Source organism: Leucoraja erinacea, chromosome 8 (assembly GCF_028641065.1).
Source record: "Leucoraja erinacea ecotype New England chromosome 8, Leri_hhj_1, whole genome shotgun sequence".
Classification (NCBI taxonomy): domain Eukaryota; kingdom Metazoa; phylum Chordata; class Chondrichthyes; order Rajiformes; family Rajidae; genus Leucoraja; species Leucoraja erinaceus.
Window position 1 is genome coordinate 71,548,846 of NC_073384.1, and position 19,435 is coordinate 71,568,280.

At 45.6% G+C, this 19,435-nt stretch overlaps 1 protein-coding gene across 1 annotated transcript in view; it reads right to left on the reverse strand.

The window, feature by feature from the left end:
* LOC129699841 (synaptojanin-2-like) overlaps positions 1-19,435 on the reverse strand; it is a 128,183-nt gene that overhangs the window by 11,798 nt on the left and 96,950 nt on the right. Inside the window, exons 18-24 of the mRNA XM_055639968.1 lie at positions 19,163-19,274; positions 12,787-13,005; positions 11,869-11,947; positions 8,828-8,996; positions 4,031-4,162; positions 3,817-3,939; positions 2,691-2,806 (exon numbers count right to left, since the gene is read on the reverse strand). Coding sequence (XP_055495943.1) covers positions 2,691-2,806; positions 3,817-3,939; positions 4,031-4,162; positions 8,828-8,996; positions 11,869-11,947; positions 12,787-13,005; positions 19,163-19,274 — 950 coding nt within the window. The remainder of the gene's footprint in view (positions 1-2,690; positions 2,807-3,816; positions 3,940-4,030; positions 4,163-8,827; positions 8,997-11,868; positions 11,948-12,786; positions 13,006-19,162; positions 19,275-19,435) is intronic.

A 19,435-nucleotide genomic window follows, 5' to 3' on the forward strand; every position in this document is an offset into this window, starting at 1 on the left:
CGCCATTAGGCCTCAGCGCAGACGGAGGCAGAGAAGGGGGATACGACACGAAAAAGTCGCATTCCCCCAAAGGAAGAGACAGAGAACATGTTTCACCCCCTCCCCCCTCTAACACAACCCAACAAACTAAAACTTAACCAAAACAAGACAAAAAAAAAACAGAAAAAATGTAAAGACAGACGGACTGCAGGCGAGCCGCAGCTGTTAACAGCGCCGCCACTTCCGTTCATGTCAAGACCAGTGAAGGTAGCTCGGTTGGTTAGAATTTAGCAGTACAGAGTGGAAACAGGCCCTTCAGGCCACAAGTCTGTGCCGACCAGCGATCACCCTGTGCACTAGTACTATCCTACACACTGGGGACTATTTACAATTTTACCAAGACAATTACAAATCTATACATCTTTGGAATGTGGGTTGAAACTGGAGCACCCGGAGAAAACCCAGGCGGTCACGGGGAGAGCGTACAAACTCCGCACAGGGAGTTCCCCTAGTCAGGATTGAAACTTGGTCTCTGGTGATGTAAGGCAACATCTCTACACCTGCATCACCATGCCGCCCTCAAATTCTGTCAGCTGTTTAAATACAAGAGATTGGGATTTTGAACTTTTTTTTAAAAGCACCCACATTCACTTAATGTAGACTTTCAAACTCATCAAGTTAATATGAGTGAGCATTAGCTCATCATAATTCCCTCCACCGGTAGGGGTGTGCAACTGGCCCTTCGAGAATGGAGGTGGCTTAGCTGTGCCCACCTCTCCATTAGTGCACCATACAGTCCACCTCAGCCCCTCCACACCAACCAGGGACTGAAGTATGTCAGCCATAGGATTTATGGTCAAGCATCTTCGAAGGGCCTGACTTTGTTTTCATACACTGCATTAATGCCTGCAATTAATGTCACAAAATGTCATTCTTCGCGTGATACAGCACGGAAACGTGTCCTTCGGCCCAACTTGCCAACATGTCCCAACTACACTAGTCCCACTTGCCTGCGTTTGGTTCATATCCATCCAAACTTGCCCTATCCATGTACCTGTCTAACTGTTTCTTAAATGTTAGGATAGTCCCTGCCTCATCTACCTCCTCTGGCAGCTTGTTCCATACACCCACCACCTTTTGTGTAAAAAAGTTACCCCTCAGATTCCTATTAAATCTTACCCCCTTCATCTTGAACCTATGTCCTCTGGTTCTCGATTCCCCTACTCTGGGCAAGAAACTCTGTGCATCTACCCGATCGATTCCTCATGATTTTATACACCTCTATAAGATCACCCCTCATCCTCCTGCGTTCCAAGGAATAGAGTCCCAGCCTGCTCAACCACTCCCTATAGCTCAGACCCTCTAGTCCTGGCAACAGGAATTCTTCTACCTAGACCCTGTATTTATTACACTACTATTTAGCTGTCCACCTATAATTGGAGCGACTATGGAAATTTAAGGAGATGGAGGTGCTCACAGTTCTGAGGGATTTTGCCAAGAGGAAATAACTGCATGTGCAAATATTTCCTTCTTCAGTAATTAAACAAAGTCAATCTAACTAAATTGGATATTCAAACAAGGAAAATGAATCACAAAATATAAACTGCACTGCTTTGAACGCTGGAATAACAAACGACTGAGAATAATGAAATCATGCCATTCATACAAAATGGAACGGAACTAACATCTCAACTTGATCATTTTTCATGAAGGCTGACAGAGGTTTGGCATCGCAAGTTATCAAATATACTGGAAATATTCAGCAACTCAAGCCGAATCTGCACAAAGGAAAATAGAGTCTACATTTCAGGTCCAAGTCACTTCCTTGGAATTTTCTTTCTCAGCTTTTCACAACACCGCTATTTTTATACCTCCTCCCTCAACTCCGTCTAAGGACCCCGACAGGCCTTTCAGGTGAGGCAGAGGTTCACTTGCACCTCCTCTACTGTATCCGTTGTTCCAGGTGTGGACTTCTATATATCGGCGAGACTATGCGTAGACTGGCCGATCGCTTCGCTGAACACCTCCGCTCAGTCCGCCTAGGCCTAAGTGATCTCCCGGTTGCTAAAGTGATCACTCATTCCCATCCTGACTTTTCTGTCCTGGGCCTCCTCCACTATCAGAGCGGCCAAAAGCAAATTGAGGGACAGCATCATGGAGGCGCAGCGGTAGAGTTCTGGCTTTACAGCAAATGCAGCGCCAGAGACCCGGGTTCGATCCCGACTACGGGGGCTGTCTGTACGGAGTTTGTACGATCCCCCCGTGACCTGCATGGGTTTACTCCGAGATCTTCGGCTTCCTCCCACACTCCAAAGACGTACAGCTTTGTAGGTTAACTGGCTTGCTAAATGTAAAGAAAATTTGTCCCTCGTGTGGGTAGGATAGGATTAATATGCGGGGATCGCTGGTCGGCGCGGACCCGGTTGGCCGAAGGGCCTGTTTCCGTGCTGTATCTCGAAAGTAAATCTCATTTTTTTGCTTGGGCAATTTACAATCCAGCAGTATGAATTTGTTTTCTCAAACTTCAAGTAATCCTTGCTTTCACTCTCTCTCTATCCCTCCCCACTGGAAAACAGAAAGCATATCTTATGTACTGCAAGAGCAGGAGTATGAGTGAACTAACCAACTCCTCCGCAGAAGCCTCATATGCTCCATGGGTCAAATAACCTCCCAGAGATGGTTCACTGATGAATTCCAATTGGATTACTTACAGACAGCTGCACTGCCGTTGGGAGATTCAGCGCTGCACTGAAGGTACAGGCCTGAAAACCACCGTCCTCAGGATGGAGCAAAATATCAGACGCAGATTTCTTCATTTTTTGCATTGCTGGAAAATAAGGAGAGAATTAATACAAGGTCAACACAAGACAATTAGTGGGTTACATGGACATTAGTGGTTGGTTTAGGACTTCTTCTTGTCGAGTCCACATCACGAGATTAGAAATTGATCAGCCAGAGCTGAACACACTTCTCGGCATCTGCATACAATGGCGCCTTGCGCTTCTTGTGTGTGGTGGTGGAAAGATTGGTGGAAGCAGGGCCGCGATGTGAACGCTCTTTCCTTGACTGAGATTGCTCTTAGGTGGACTTCACGTGCTGGAGTGATGCAGCGGTCAGGCAGCATCTCTGGAGAAACAGGTCCTGACCCGAAATGTCACCCATCCTCTTCTCCAGAGATGTTGCCTGACCCGCTGAGTTACTGCATCACTTTGAGTCTGTCTTTGGCATAAAGGAGCATCTGCAGTTCTTCGTTTCCACACTGAGATAGCTCTTACTACAATATATTGGCGAGACCAAGCACAGGCTTGGCAATCATTGCGCTGAACACCTCCGCTCAGTCCACCTAAACCTACCTGATCTCCCGGTTGCTAAAACCTTTAACTCCCCCTCCCATTCCCACTCTGACCTCTCTGTCCTGGGCCTCCTCCATTGTCAGAGTGAGGCCCAACACAAATTGGAGGAACAGCACCTCATATTTTGCATGGGCAGCTTACACCCCAGCGGTATGAACATTGACTTCTCCAACTTCAAGTAACCTTTGCTTTCCCTCTCTCTCTCCATCCCTCCCCCTCCCTAGTTCTCGGACCAGTCTGACTATCCCCCTGATTAAATTTTATCTCTGTTTGCTTCGTTGTCACCTTCCCCTAGCTAACAATGATCTATTCTACATTTTCCTTGAACCGCATCCCCTTTGATGCCTTACACTTCCTCATATCTGTATCTCCCTCTCCTCTGACTCTCAGTCCGAAGAAGGGCCTCGACCCAAAACGTCATCCATTCCTTCTCTCCAGAAATGCTGCCCGACCGGCTGAGTTACTCCAACATTTTGTGTCTTACTTGGAGGAGGTGGCCGCTGAGGAGGCTGAGGTCGGTCAGGCACGGACATCGATCTGCTGGCTGTTCGTGGACGGAATTCACCTGGGACCGACTCCTGGTGCTTTCTGATGCTTTCCACGTCATCTAGGATGTCATAAAATAACAAAGCTAGTCAGCTTTCTGGGAGGAAAACGACCAAGGGAGTCACATTGATCATCTTGAAGTCGTTACATACCAGCCATTGTTGGGTGAGGAGGTCTGTTGGACAAAACATCAACAGGTTCTGGAACCACTTCTGGTGCAGTTTTAGGGTGTCCTGTCACCAAGTGTTGAGGAACAGTTTCATCCAAATCTTCATCTATATCTCCTGCGGAACAGAATAGGACTTATCTTTGGTGTGTTTCAACATAGCACAGTGGTTCTTTCAACAATAGTGATCTATTTCAACAGCCACAATATAACCGTAACATTTAGAATCATAGGAAATAGGTACAGGAGGAGGCCATTCGGCCCTTTGAGCCAGCACCACCATTCATTGTGATCATGGCTGATCGTCCCCAATCAATAACCCTTCTCCCCATATCCCTTGATTCCATTAGCCCCTAGAGCTCTATGTAACTCTCTTAAATCCATCCTGTGATTTGGCCTCCACTGCCCTCCGTGGCAGGGAATTCCACAAATTCACAACTCTCTGGGTGAAAACGTTTTTTCTCACCTCTGTCTTAAATGGCTTCCTCTTTTTTTCTAAGTCTGTGGCCCTTGGTTCTGGACTAGCCCAACATTGGGAACATTTTTCCTGCATCTCTTAAAGGAAGGCCATGGGATTAAAATGAATTAAGATGCTTAATTTTCTTTTCAATTTACTTCAGAGAGTTGAAAGTTGAGCTGACTTCACTCCTCTGACATGCTGTACCAGTCCCAACTTAACTAATCCCAGCTAAAATCAAGGCACAAAAATCTGGAGAACACTCAGGAGAACACACAGAAACTGTTGAAAGACAAACATAGTCAGCATCAGGGCGGTCACGGTGGCGCAGAGGTAGTGTTACTGCCTTGTACTCTGTACTGTACACTGACAATGCTTGCAGTTTCATTTCATTTCATTTCATTTCATTTCATGTTACTGCCTTATAGCCAGAGACCCAGATTCAATCCCGACTACGGACGCTGTCTTTATGGAGTTTGTACGTTCTCCCCGTGACCACGTGGGTTTTCCATGAGATCTTCAAATACATCAATGGATACAGTTCAATAGTAATTATTTCACTCTGATGTTTCCACTAGTGAGAGAGTCTAGGACTAGAGGTCATTGCTTCAAAATTAACGGACGTTCCTTTAGGAAGGAGATGAGGAGGAATGTCTTCAGTCAGAGGGTGGTGAATCTGTGGAATTCTTTGCCACAGAATAGGTATGTTGCAAAGCCTACCTGAAGATTGCTGAAAATCTGTCCCAGCCCGTGTGCGCGATTTTGGCGCCGTTTAGAGGGGGGCGGGTTTAAAACGCAGTTTTCCCTAGGCTGTTCAAATCGAGGTTTTTCAGCCTAGTTAATTATTAACGAAAAATCGCTGGAAGATTCCGTAGCTGGAGCTATTTTTAGTTTTAAGGGCTTTATTTACTTGTTATAGTAGGTTAAAAATTAACCTCTAAACCCGCGACCGCCGACAACGGGCCGGATCTCATACAGGGGAAAACGGAAGGTAGGCTGTTTATTTTTACGTTAAAAAGGGGCTTCTTAAGATCCCTTTATACAAAGTTTAATGTTGCGAGTAGCAAATTTGGGGCCCATTAAATCCCGCAGTATTTTTCTGGGCATTTGAGGGCACAAATCTACCGCAATGTGAACGTTCTAAACCAGCGCGTTCACTGGATCCCACTAGAAAGCAGATTTAAATGCCATTAATTTACAGCAATTGAACACTAAATTCCTTCCATTTGGCCTATAAATTAATGTAAATGAGATTTAAAAATCATGTTTTATTGTGAATTATTTGTGAATATTATTTGGACACTTAGGCTATTTAAAAATGTTAATCATTTATTAAGAAATGGATAGATGTTTAGATCTAGTAATTGGAGTTTGAAATTAGCTACAATTGGGTAACTAACTAATTATATGCTTTAATTTCAGGTCATCCAAGTAAGATTATTTTATATTTGTTTCAGAATGCTTCAATCTATGATAACTGAAAATTTCATTCAGTTCTCTTAATTTTTAAGAAAGTGATGGGCTTTTGACTGTCCTCGATCACAGCTTTTTTGTTATGTCCATAGAAAATCAATAGGGAACAATAGGGAACAACAGGTTTTCTCCCACACTCCAAAGTCATACAGGTTTGTAGTTTATTGTTTAGTTTAGAGATACAGCACGGAAACAGGCTCTTCGGCCCAGCGGGTCCACACCAACCAGCGATCCCCGCACATTACCACTATCCTACACCCACTAGGAACAATTTTTTTTTACATTTACCAAGTCAATTAACCTACAAACCTGTACGTCTTTGGAGTGTGGGAGGAAACTGAAGGTCTCGGTGAAAACCCACACAGGTCACGGGGCGAACGTACCAACTCCATATAGACAGCACCCGTAGTCGGGATCGAACCAGCGCTGCAAACGCTATAAGGCTGCAACTCGACCGCTGCGCCACCGTGACTGGGTTAATTGGCTAGGTATAAGTGTAACATTGTCCCTAGTGTCTGGTGGGTAGTGTTTATGTGCGAGGATCGCTGGTCGGTGCAGACTAGATGGGCCGAAGGGCCTGTTTCTGTATCTCTAAACTAACTAAACAAAGAAAAACCCCTCTCAACTTGAAACAGTTTCAGTGATATCACAGTTTGAGGAACTCACAACAATGGCTCTAATAGGTAAGTGTTTAAGAAGGAACTGCAGATGCTGGAGAATCGAAGGTACACAAAAAAAAGCTGGAGAAACTCAGTCTGAAGAAGGGTTTCGGCCCGAAACGTTGCCTATTTCCTTCGCTCCATAGATGCTGCTGCACCCGCTGAGTTTCTCCAGCTTTTTTTTGTGTACCTTCAGCTCTAATAGGTAATGTTGTTGTGATCCATACATCAATGCTTGTCGAACAGGTATGGGCTGCACCCACTACCAAACCACAGCTGCTGATGGTGAATCACTGTGTACATAAGGTGGATGTTTCACACCCACTCTACCTCCCCCTCTCAATCCCACATATAATAAACATATAACATTCTTAAAGAATTGGACAGGCTAGATGTAGGAAAAATGTTCCCCATGTTGGGGGAGTCCAGAGCCAGGGGTCACAGTTTAAGAATAAGCGGTAGGCCATTTAAGACAGATGAGGAAAAACTTCTTCACCCAGAGATGTGCAAATCTGTGGAATTCTCTGCCACTGAAGGCAGTGGAGGCCAAATCACTGGATGTTTTTAATAGAGATTTAGATCTAGCTCTTAGGGCTAAAGGGATATGGGGAAAAAGCAGGAAGAGGGTACTTATTTTAGATGATCATCCATGATCATATTGAATGGTGGTGCTGGCTCGAAGGGCCAAATGGCCTACTCCTGCACCTATGTTTCCATGTTCTATGTTTCCACACTGACCTTTCTGTTCTGGGCCTCCTCCATTGTCAGAGTGAGGCCCAACGCAAATTGGAGGAACTGCACCTCATATTTCGCTTGGAAAGTGGTATGAATATTGATGTCTCTAACTTCAAATAACCCTTGCTTTTCCCCTCTCTCTGTCCCTCCCCCTCCCTATGACTATTTTCACTGTCCTTCTGATTAATGTTACTGATTTATGCCTCCTTGTCACCTTCCCCTCAGCTAATAATGAACCAATTTTCATTACCATATCATCGCCTGCTTTGATCTGCTACTTTCACACCTTACCCTTTCATATCTCTAGATTCCCACTCCCCTGACTCTCATCCTGAAGAAGGGTCTCAACCCGAAACATCACCCATTCCTTCTCTCCAGAGATGCTGCCTGTCCCGCTGAGTTACTCCAGCATTTTGTGTCTATCTTCGGTGTAAACCAGCATCTGCAGTTCCTTCCTAATGGTTGCCGACTGTCCTGTATTAGCCGGAACACCCCGTATATTGGGCTAAATTGGTTTGTCCCATACGGAAGCGCCCTTGTCCCATATTTGACTGCTACTACTTGGGTCGAGGGGACTGTTGGGTCGGAGCGCCGCGTCCGGCCCCGCCTCACCCGTCCCGACGTAGTGCAGCCCATGGAGTGCAGCAGCAGCACCTCGCCCGTGGCCCCGTCGGTCGGCAGCCCAGCCAGCTGTCCAACCTTCAGACCTTCGCTTACTGCCGACACCACTACCCCTCCTTCTCATGGCCAATCATCAGTTCATGAGTTGGATGGGGCGCCGGACTTTACGCGCGACGTCGCGCGGCCCAGGCCAAAACTCCTCAGCTGGCCCGCCGGCTGGGCTTTGTGTGCAGTCCAGCACCCGGGCCAACTCATCATTCACCCAGACACGGCCGAGTCGGTCAACAAATTGCCGTCGGGAATTTGTCCCGTATTTTGTCATTTTGTCCCTTATTTGGGAGTGAGGAAGTTGGTAACACCAAAGATCCTATAGCAAGCAAGATAGACCACTTCTGCTAAATGCAATGGGTTGACGTATAGTACGCAACGGAGCGGAACATGGGCCTTTTTATCGTCCATTTCCGTAACCTGACCCGACCCGAAGTGTAATCAACGTTGCGGGGGAACATTTTGTGTTAATAAATTTAAATTCTGAAAATGAGGAGAAGATTTTTACCAAATAACTTTTATTTTTATGAGGATGTTTCCGTGGCTGGCTTCCATCTCCGCACTAGTATCTTTGCTCCGCTACGGGATCTTTGGTGCGGAGACGGACGCCGGTTATGGAAATGGGGCCTAAAATTACCCATGACTCTGCCCATGACCGTACTACGTCTTTTTCGTCGAGTGATCTATCTTGCTTGCTATAGGATCTTTGGGCAACACCACTTCTTGCACAAACAAACATTTGCATTTTAGTTAGCGTTTTTACAGTATGCCGTTATCACGGCTAAACTACCTTCAGTGTCATAATCCAGGCTGCTGAAATCAAAACTTTCTTCAAGCAGGCAAGAATTTGCTGTTGGAGACATTGGGGCAATACTGTTCCTGTTTATGTTAATTTCTTCATGAAGTTCGTTCAGCCAGTTCCTGGTCCAAGGTCTTACACTCACCACTCTGCCATTAACCTGTAAGATATTAAAACACATTTATTTTTCCGATTGCTGGAACAGCTCCGGCAGTCACAGTGGCGCAGCGGTAGAGTAGCTGCCTTGCAGCGAATGCAGCGCCGTAGACCCGGATTCGATCCCGACTACAGGTGTTTGTACGGAGTTTGGACGTTCTCCCCGTGACCTGCATGGGTTTTCTCCCAGATCTTCCGTTTCCTCCCACACTCCAAAGACGTACAGGTTTGTAAGTTAATTGGCTTGATATAATTGTAAATTGTCCCTAGTGGGTGTAGGATAGTGTTAATGTGCGGGGATTGCTGGTCGGCGCGGAACCGGTGGGCCAAAGGGCCTGTTTCCGCGCTGTATCTCTCAACTCAACTAAACTCCGTCACCCTTAGGCACTTTTAGGTTACCAGTAGCATTGCTCAGCATGACAACTACTTAATATCACCCACTCAAGACCACAACATAAAACTCTGCTTCCAATTAGCAAACAATTTCTTGGATTTGAATTCAATTATTAGAGAAAAAAAAGTCTGGAATTCATCCTTCTCTGCACACAACAGAGTCAAGCAGAGAACAGGAGGTGTGTAGGAAGGAACTGCAGATGCTGGTTAAAACTGAAGATAGCAACAAAAAGCTGGAGTGACTCAGCTGGTCAAACAGCATCTCTGGAGAAAAGGAACAGGTGACATTTCGGGTTTAGTTCCCCTCCGTCCCCACCTTAATGGGTTCCATGTCCGCCACAACCTAGAGCTTTCTTTCCGTTGCCTTTGCCTCCGGGCCTTTCTTCATGGGAAATTCTCACCACCCTGTGATGACCCCTTCTCCCGTCTCCACTGGTCCCCCTCCTCTTGGACCCCCCCCCCCCCCCCACCCGGGAGACCTTCTACCCTCTTTGGACCTTTTTATTTCTAATTGCCGGCGTGGCATCAACCGTCTCCCCTTACCCACTCTAACCTCGCCCCCTCTGAATGTCCAGCCCTCTGCTCATTCTGCAGCAGCCCAGACAACCACATAACAGGAGGTCACTTGGACAGATCAGTTGACACATCCAGCCTCTCGTAATTCACTCTTCCTCTTAGGAGAAGCTGTTCCAGGATCTATAACCTATACAGCCTCGTAATTTTAAAGGTGTGTAATCAATCCTCGTTGTTCAGAGAAGAACAGTCTCATCCCTCCACATATCTCAATTTGCCTCTTCTGATACCCTGCCACTCCCTCTCAATTCAATCCCATCGCGGGCCTATCGAGGTGTGATGTTGTTTAAGATTCGATTTTCCTTGTTTATGCTTTGGGGCAAATAAGATGGGACAAAAATCCTTCTGCCCGTTAAAACGTGCATGGTTTGTGTGCCAGTCTCGCTATTCTCCAACACTCTCCATGTTGAAATATTCGTGGCGACCATAATGAGATCACGACCAGTTCCCAGAAGGTGGGAACTCCTCACGACCACGAAGGGACTCCCCAGCAAGCCACCCGTGAACATGTGGCGACCATGTGGCGATCGCAGAGTCTCCTGCAGTCGCCTGTGGGACAGGCCCATTAGAAATAAAAAGTTTAAAGAGGTTATAGTTTTGTTTTCTGTATCACTCGTTTTCACCTCGTCCACACGGAGCATTTCCTTTATCATTGTTATTTTTTTGCATATCTTTAATTCGTTTGTTCTCAATCATATCTGATCATGGCAGATCTGATAAAGGTCTTTAAAATGATGAGAGGGATAGACAGAGTTGACGTGGATCAGCTTTTCCCACTGAGAGTAGGGAAGATTCAAACAAGGGGACATGACTTGAGAATTAAGGGACAGAAGTTTAGGGGTAACACGAGGGGGAACTTCTTTACTCAGAGATTTGTGGCTGTGTGGAATGAGCTTCCAGTGAAGGTGGTGGAGGCAGGTTCGTTTTTATCATTTAAAAATAAATTGGATAGTTATATGGACGGGAAAGGTATGGAGGGTTATGGTCTGAACGCAGGTGTATGGAACTAGGGGAGAATACGTGTTCGGCACGGACTAGAACGGTCGAGATGGCCTGTTTCTGTGCTGTAATTGTTATATGGTTATATGGTTATCACCGTCTATATCTCTCCTTTCCCTTTCCGCTGACTCTCGGTCTGAAGGATGGTCTCGACCCAAAACGCCACCAATTCCTTTTCTCCGGGAATGCTGTCTGACCTGCTGAGTTACCCCAGCTTTTTGTGTCTCTTCGGTTTAAACTAGCATCTGCAGGTCCTTCCCACACATTCCATCAGACACTCTTGCATTAACTCTGTGCTCACACAGACTCAGACATTCCCTAATTTGAGGAAGTGATTGAGGCAGTGCAGCGTAGGTTCACGAGATTGATCCCTGGGATGGCGGGACTGTCCTATGAGGAAAGATTGAAAAGACTGGGCTTGTATTCACTGGAGTTTAGAAGGATGAGGGGGGTTCTTATAGAAACATATAAAATTATAAAAAGGACTGGACAAGCTAGATGCAGGAAAAATGTTCCCAGTTGGGCGAGTCCAGAACCAGGGGCCACAGTCTTGGAATAAAGGGGAGGCCATTTAAGACTGAGGTGAGAAAAAACTTTTTCAACCAGAGAGTTGTGAATTTGTGGAATTCCCAGCCACAGAGGGCAGTGGAGGCCAAATCACTGGATGGATTTAAGAGAGAGATAGATAGAGCTCTAGGGGCTTGTGGAATCAAAGGATATGGGGAGAAGGCAGGCACAGGTTATTGATAGGGGACGATCAGCCATGATCACAATGAATGGCGGTGCTGCCTCAAAGGGCCGAATGGCCTCCTCCTGCACCTATTTTCTATGTTTCTATGATACAACATGTGTACATGCTCCATCACTGTAAGTCACCAGAATGGGAACCTCGCTACAAGGCTATGTTTTACCTGTTTTCCATCCAGCTCCAACACTTTCAAAGCCGTGCGACTGTCCTGAAAAGTCACCAGCATCTGTCCACGATCAAACCTGGTGCAAATAACATGACACGGTTAAAAACCTTCCCGTCTTATGCAATGGCAAAGTCAGAAAAGAGGCTGACATTAATCTAATGCAGCAATTTATTTCAATTACCCTGAGCTAGGTTTAGATTAACCCTGACACACTAAGTGCAAGCAGAAGCCATAACATGTAGCAGCAATCAGCCTCTCTCATCGATGAATTGAGCCCCAGGCCATTACAATTTTAGAGGCCCCCAAACCAAGATCAAGCAGAGGCTCCTTAATTTGAGAGGCCCCCAAATCAAGATCCCTTTGAAGCAGACAGGCATGAGGCCCATGCCAAATGGCACTTGTTGCCCCCTCCCTCTGATAGGGCCCAGCAGCAATAGGTGGCAACACAGTGGCCCTTTGACCCTGGTTCAATTCTGACTGCGGGTGCTTGTTTTTACGTTCTCCCCGTGGGACTCCAAAGGTGTACAGGTACAGGTCAGTAGGTTGATTGGCGTGGTGTAAATGTCAAAATGTCCCTGGTGTGTGTTTGTGGGTAACATGCGGGGATCACTAGTCGGTGCGGACTCAGCAGGCCTAAGGGCCTGCTTCCGCTCTGTACCTCTAAACTAAACTTGCTCCAGGGTAATTTATTAACAAGGCTTTACAATGCAGTACTCCCAAAATGATCTGGATGATTCAACATTATAGACATTGTTTACATTTCAGTGAGAGAGATGGCATTTTCTATTTGCAATAACTTTGCAATCAATGATTTTCAGTTTTGCCCCAGTAGCTATATTTCAATGGATGCCAGTGAGGGAATGAGGTCATAAATATTATTTTCATGCACAGTTATGACTGATGGCGAACACTTACCTGACCAATAAAATAATGCCGTAATTCTGAAAGCAATAAATGATTTCACTGCTTAGGTCATCTGGAAATTCATCCCTTGAGTCACTGGTTGGTGCCTTTACAGACACCACTACGGTTGCGTCTGATGGACCCTGTGAAGATGTAATTTCTTGGAATATTTGATCACGTGCAAGAATATCCACCTCCTGAATTTTCACCTCAAAGACACCTAACACAGGCCTATGTTTGAAACGTGAAGAGGGTTTTAAAAATGTGCAAAAAGAAACAATATAAAAGCAACATGGATATATCAACATTGCAGTAAACCTCCGAAATCTGCCTGGTGTACAAGTATTGTTCAAAATATTATGTGCACCTTTTTGTACAAGAATAACTCCATGCATCACCTCTTCACAAACAGGTCAATGCCATGGTAAAAGCTAGCTTCTTCCAATAGCTAAAATAAAACAATTCCTCCAATTTGACGACCTCTAAAAAATCATCCACTCATTTATCTCCTCCGGCCTCGATTACTGCAACTCCCTTTACACTGACATCAGCCAATCACCCCGTCCCACCTACAATTGGTCCAAAACGCCGCAGCGAGATTCCTGACGGGCACCCGAAAAAGAGACCGCATCACCCTGATTCTGTCCTCTCTCCACTGGCTCCCAGTGTGGTTCCGAATCAATTTAAAGCTCCTCCTTTATGTAAACAAAGCCCTTAACGGGCTTGCCCCCATCTACATCAAAAATCTGCTTACCCACCACACCACCTCCAGGTCTCTCAGATCGGCCGACTTGGGGTTGCTGAACATCCCGCAGTCTAGGCATAAACTCAAGGGCGACCGCGCCTTTGCGGTTGCAGCTCCGAGACGATGGAACAGCATCCCTCTTCCCATCAGAGCTGCCCCCTCCATCGACTCTCTTAAGTCTAGACTTAAAATTATTTCTACTCTCAAGCCTTTCTTGAGGTCCTCTGAGGGAGGGGAGTATGTATGTATTTATGTATGTATTGTTGATCTATGTACCACTGTATGTAGCACGGGTGAGACAGTATCTCCGGAGAGAAAGAATGGGTGACGCACAGGTTTGTAGGATAATATAAATGTAAATTGTCCCTATTGTAGGATAGTGTTAGAGTGTGGGGATCGCTGGTCGGTGGGACTTGGTGGACTGATAGGCCTGTTTCCGCGCTATAATTCCAGAATTCCAGAGATGCGTTCAGGATGACTTTCCTTGAAATCAACAAAGTATTTGAAACAGAAGATAGACTCAAATCGCTGGAGTAACTCAGCTTAACAGAATTTTCCTCCAGCACTTTGTATCTATCTTCGGTGTAAACCGGCATCTGCCCTTCCATCCTATACAAGTATTTGGCAAAGTGTGGTATCAATGAACCACTGAAATCAAGAGGTTTCAAGGGGAAGATTCTCCAATGGTTGAAGCCATACCTCACACAAATGAAGGTTAAGATTGCAGGAACTCAATCATTCCATTCGCAGAGTATTACTGCAGTAATTCCTTGGGACAAGCCCTTCATCTTCTGATTTATCAGTGGCCTTTGTTGTATCAAAAGGTCAGAAGTGGACATTTTTGCCCATGGACATTATAGAATTCACACCTCTATTCACCAACACTTGCACAACCTTCTGATTCAATTCATAAATGGTTAAAAAGAAATTCACTGCAATGACCCCTGCAGATAATAGACAATAGACAATAGGTGCAGGAGTAGGCCATTCAGCCCTTCGAGCCAGCACCGCCATTCAATGTGATCATGGCTGATCATCTCCAATCAGTCCCCCGTAACTGCCTTCTCTCCATATCCCCTGACTCCGCTATTTTTAAGAGTCCTATCTAGCTCTCTCTTGAAAGCATCCAGAGAACCTCCCTCTGAGGCAGAGAATTCCACAGATAAAGTAGGAAATATGTGCTTGGTGTCAGGGGATTAAGGTGAGGCACTAAACCAGTACTTTGCATCTGCATTGATCAAGGAGAAGGACATGGTGGACAGTGAGTGTAGGATGGACCTGCAGATACTGGTTTAAACTGAAGATAGACACATAAACACAGAGTAACTCAGCAGGCCAGACAGCATTTCCAGAGAAAAGAGAAAGGTGACATTTCGGATCAAGACCCTTTTCTGACTGAGCTACATTTTGAGTCGAGACCCTTCTTCAGACTAAGCCAAATTTCGGGTCGAGACCCTTCTTCAGACTGAGGACAGTGAGATCAGTGTGGAGAGCACTAATGTGCAAAAAGCCCACAAAGTGCTGGAGTAACAGTAACTCAGAGAGGTCTGGCAGCATCTCTGGAGGACATCGGTTTCAAGGTTTCGGGTCAGGATCCTTCTTCGAGCTTCTTCAGTCTGAAGAAGGTCGCAGAGCTGAAACGCTGCCCATCCATATCTTTCACAGATGCTGCCCGACCCACTGAGTTGCTCCATCGCCATGCTTTGTTACTAATATGCAAGGGCAGTTTGAGGTCAAGGAAGAGATGGTGTTGGGGCTCTTGGTGAAAATTACAGTTATCAAGAGGAAACTGACAGAACTCTGTACCTTCTCTAGCAATTGACGTGGACAAAATCATTTGCAGCCCCACTTGCGGCACCTCTTCAAAAGCCTTCTGAAAATCCAGGTAAACACCGTCCACCGACACCCCTTTGTCTATCCTGCTATTTACTTCCTCAAAGAATTCCAACCCATTATATCCCATTGACTGCCATATACTTCAATCAATTTACAGATCTAACAGTTTGAATGCAGGATTTGACTAAAATAAACTGCAAATCAAAATATTATAGTCACAGTGATACAGCGTGGAAACAGGCCCTTCGGCCCAACTTTCCGACACCTGCCAACATGTCCCAGCTACACCAGTCCCATCTGCCTGCTTTTATCCATATCCTTCCAAACTTGTCCTTTCCATGTACCTGCTTAACTGTTTCTTAATTGTTGGGATAGTCCCAGCCTTGTTCCATACACCCACCACTCTTTGTGTGAAAAGGGTACCCTTCAGATTCCTATTAAATGTTTTCCCCTTCACCTTAAACCTGCATCCTCTGGTCCTCGATTCCCTAACTCTGGGCAAGAGACTCTGTGGGTTTAACCGATCTATTCCTCTCATGATTTTATACACCTCTACAAGATCACCCCTCATCCTCCTGCACTCCATGGAAAAAGAGTCCCAGCCAGCTCAACCTCTCCCTATATGCAGCTCAGACCCTCTTGCCCAGGCAACATCCTCATACAAGACTGATGAAGCCCCTGTCCCACTTAGGAGACCTAAACAGCAACCTCTGGTGACCTTGCCCGCCACCGAAAAATAAATCAAGGTCGAGGTGACCTGCAACCTGCTACCACCTCCCACGCATATGTTGAAAACCTTCCTCGACTATGAAGAAAACCGCCTTTGACTAGAACTGTGACAAAAAAATTATTGATGTTTAAAACGGCAACCTATTTTTAGTCGAGGCCGGTTTTAATCATGATGAAAAAATAGCAGCAACCTAGATGAAGCCTCAACCACGCGGAAACCACTTTCGACCATTAGGGAGAGTGACCAAAACCTCCGGTGACCTCATGGAAACCTTGGGTGGCGGGCAAGGTCACCAGAGGTTGCTGTTTAAGTCTCCTAAGTGGGACAGGGGTGCTTAATGTCAGACTGGTATCATAAGCAGCAGGACTTTGTAGAACTATTGAAAGTTGAGGCAGTGCTGATTGCATGTAGTGGAGCTGCAGCACCACCTTGAGACTGCATCAATAGCATCACTTGACATTTTTCACAATACAAATATAAATAGCAATTGAAATCAATAAATTTGATAATGATCATAATTATTGATGATAGGCACAAAAAGCTGGAGTAACAGCAGGTCAGTCAGCATCTGGAGAGATGGAATAGGTGACGTTTCAGGTCGAGACCCTTCGTTGTTTAGTTTAGTTTAGAGGTACATCACGGAAACAGGCCCTTCAGCCCACTGAATGTGCACCTACCAGCGATCCCCGCACACCAACACTATTCTACACACGCTAAGGACAATTTCCATTTATACCAAGCCAATTAACCTACAGACCTGTACGTCTTTGGAGTGTGGGAGGAATCCTAAGATCTCGGAGAAAACCCATGAAGGTCACGGGGGAAACGTACAAACTCTGTAAAGACAAACTCCGCAGTCAGGATTGAACCCGGGTCTCTGGTGCTGTAAGGCAGCAGCTCTACCGCTGCACCACCATGCCACCCTACTGACATAATTATGTCAGAACAGAATATAAGGCGATGTACATGCTTTTCAAGGTAGAATAAAATGCAACATGCATTTTTAGAAATTGTACAGGGCTGTTAAGGGGTACTTTTCTCAAGCACAACAATGGTTGATTGCAGACAAAGTTTAAGGCATCACATATGATTGAACAGAGGCTGTACTCTTTTTTCACAAAAGTCATTGTGGAACCTCTTAGTTCAGCTGAGACTTATGAGGAGGACGACTTGAAGAGGGAGTTCAGCTAGAATCAATTCGAGATGGAATGACGTGTGTAGGAAGGAACTGCAGATGCTGGTTTAGAAATGCACCGAAGATAGACTCAAAATGCTGGAGTAACTCAGCGGGACAGGAGGCAATCTCTGGAGAGAAGGAATGGGTGATGTTTCGGGTCGAGACCCTTCTTCAGGTTGTAACGATAATCAGGTTGGGGTCAAGTGAGTGATAACTGCAGTGTGGGTTTCAAACTCCAGCCCAGTGTTTCCGTGGAGGAGTCTGCCACTGTGCCTTGCCTTACACGGAGGAAAGACACAGAGAAAGTTTCCACAACTGTATTTGTGGTGTGTCCAGTCCCTAATGGAAATGTTATCAATGACAGACTAGTGACATCTTGTGGTGGACAATGGTTCCACAACATTATCTGTAACGCTGGCATGTTTTCTTTAATATTCCACCCAATTTGTTAAACCTCATATACAGCCTCTCCGTGACTGTCCTGACTGTTCTTATACAAGACATTGGCGAGGCCAAATTTGAAGTATTGTTTTCATCTTTAGTCACCCTGTTGCAAAGAAACATAGAAACTAAGTGCAGGAGGAGGCCTTTCATCCCTTCCCTTCGAGCCAGCATCACCATTCATTGTGATCATGGCTGATCATCCCCTATCAATAACCCGTGCCTGCCTTCTCCCCATATCCCTTGATGCCACTAGCCCCTAGAGCCCTATCTAACTCTCTCTTCAATCCATCCCGTGACTTGGCCTCCACTGCCCTCTGTGGCAGGGAATTCCACAAATTCTCAACTCTCTGGGTGAAAACGTTTTTTCTCACTTCAGTCTTAAATGACTCCCCTTTATTCTAAGATGTGGCCCCTGTTTATGGACTCGCCCAACATTGGGAAAATTTTTCCTGCATATAGCTTGTCCTGTCCTTTTATAAGTTTCTATAAGATCCCCCTCATCCTTCTAAACTCCAGTGAATACAAGCCCAGTCTTTTCAATCTTTCCTCATATGACAGTCCCGCCATCCCAGGGATCAATCTCGTGAACCTCCGTTGCACTGCCTCAATCACAAGGATGTCCTTCCTCAAATTAGGAGACCAAAACTGGAAAGATGTTGTTAAGTTAAAAGGGTTCTGAGAATATTTACGAGGATGTTGCCAGGATTTTAAGGCCTGAGCTATAGGGTGAGGTGAGCAGGCTTGGACCTGAAGTGCAGGTGGATGAGGGGTAATCTTACAGAGGTGCATAAGACTGTGAAGGGAATAGCTGGGGTAATGAGTCTTTTATCCAGAGTCTTTAAGGGAATCAAAAACCAGAGGATATATTGTATATAAAATTATGAAGTCTAGATAGAGTAGACAGTCAGAACCTTTGTCTCAGGGTGAAACTGTGGAACATTAGAGGGCATGGCTATAAGGTCATAAGTGAAAGGGGGCAGAATTAGGCCACTCAGCCCATCAAGTCTACTCCACCATTCAATCATGGCTGATCTATCTCTCCCTCCTAACCCCATTCTCCTGCCTTCTCCCTATCACCTCTGACATTCGTACTAATCAAGAATCTATCTATCTCTGCCTTAAAAATATCCACTGACTTGGCCTCCACAGCCTTCTGTGGCAAAGAGTTCCACAGATTCACCACCCTCTGACTAAAGAAAATCCACCTCATCTCCTGCCTAAAATAACGTCCTTTAATTCTGAGGCTGTGACCTCTAGTCCGAGACTCTCCCACCAGTGGAAACATCCTCTCCACATCCACTCTTTCCAAGCCCTTTCATTATTCTGTATCTTCAATTTGATTCGGCAAACCGTTACTCTACGACCTTGACCACTGGACCTTGACAAGGCAACAAGGGCGAATGTCCCGACTGTAGAGTCTCCCAAGAAATGTGTGCAGCTAGTTTCTGCCACTCACCTGTGATCGGATGCAGTCAGTTCGGCCCTCCCATAATGCAGCAGGTCACCTCCAGTCCCCACGCTCCTGAACATTCTTTCTGATTCACTACCCAATCCTCTTAAATTTATATCTGAAATACATAAATACACAACATTCTAAGTGGTCTTTACATTGAATCATTTACTCCATTCACGAGTGCATTTGTTTATAACATACTTTGTGGGAGCCATTGAAGCTTAACTCAGTATATTATAGTCATGTCTGATATTTCTAGTTCTTATCTATATGTAC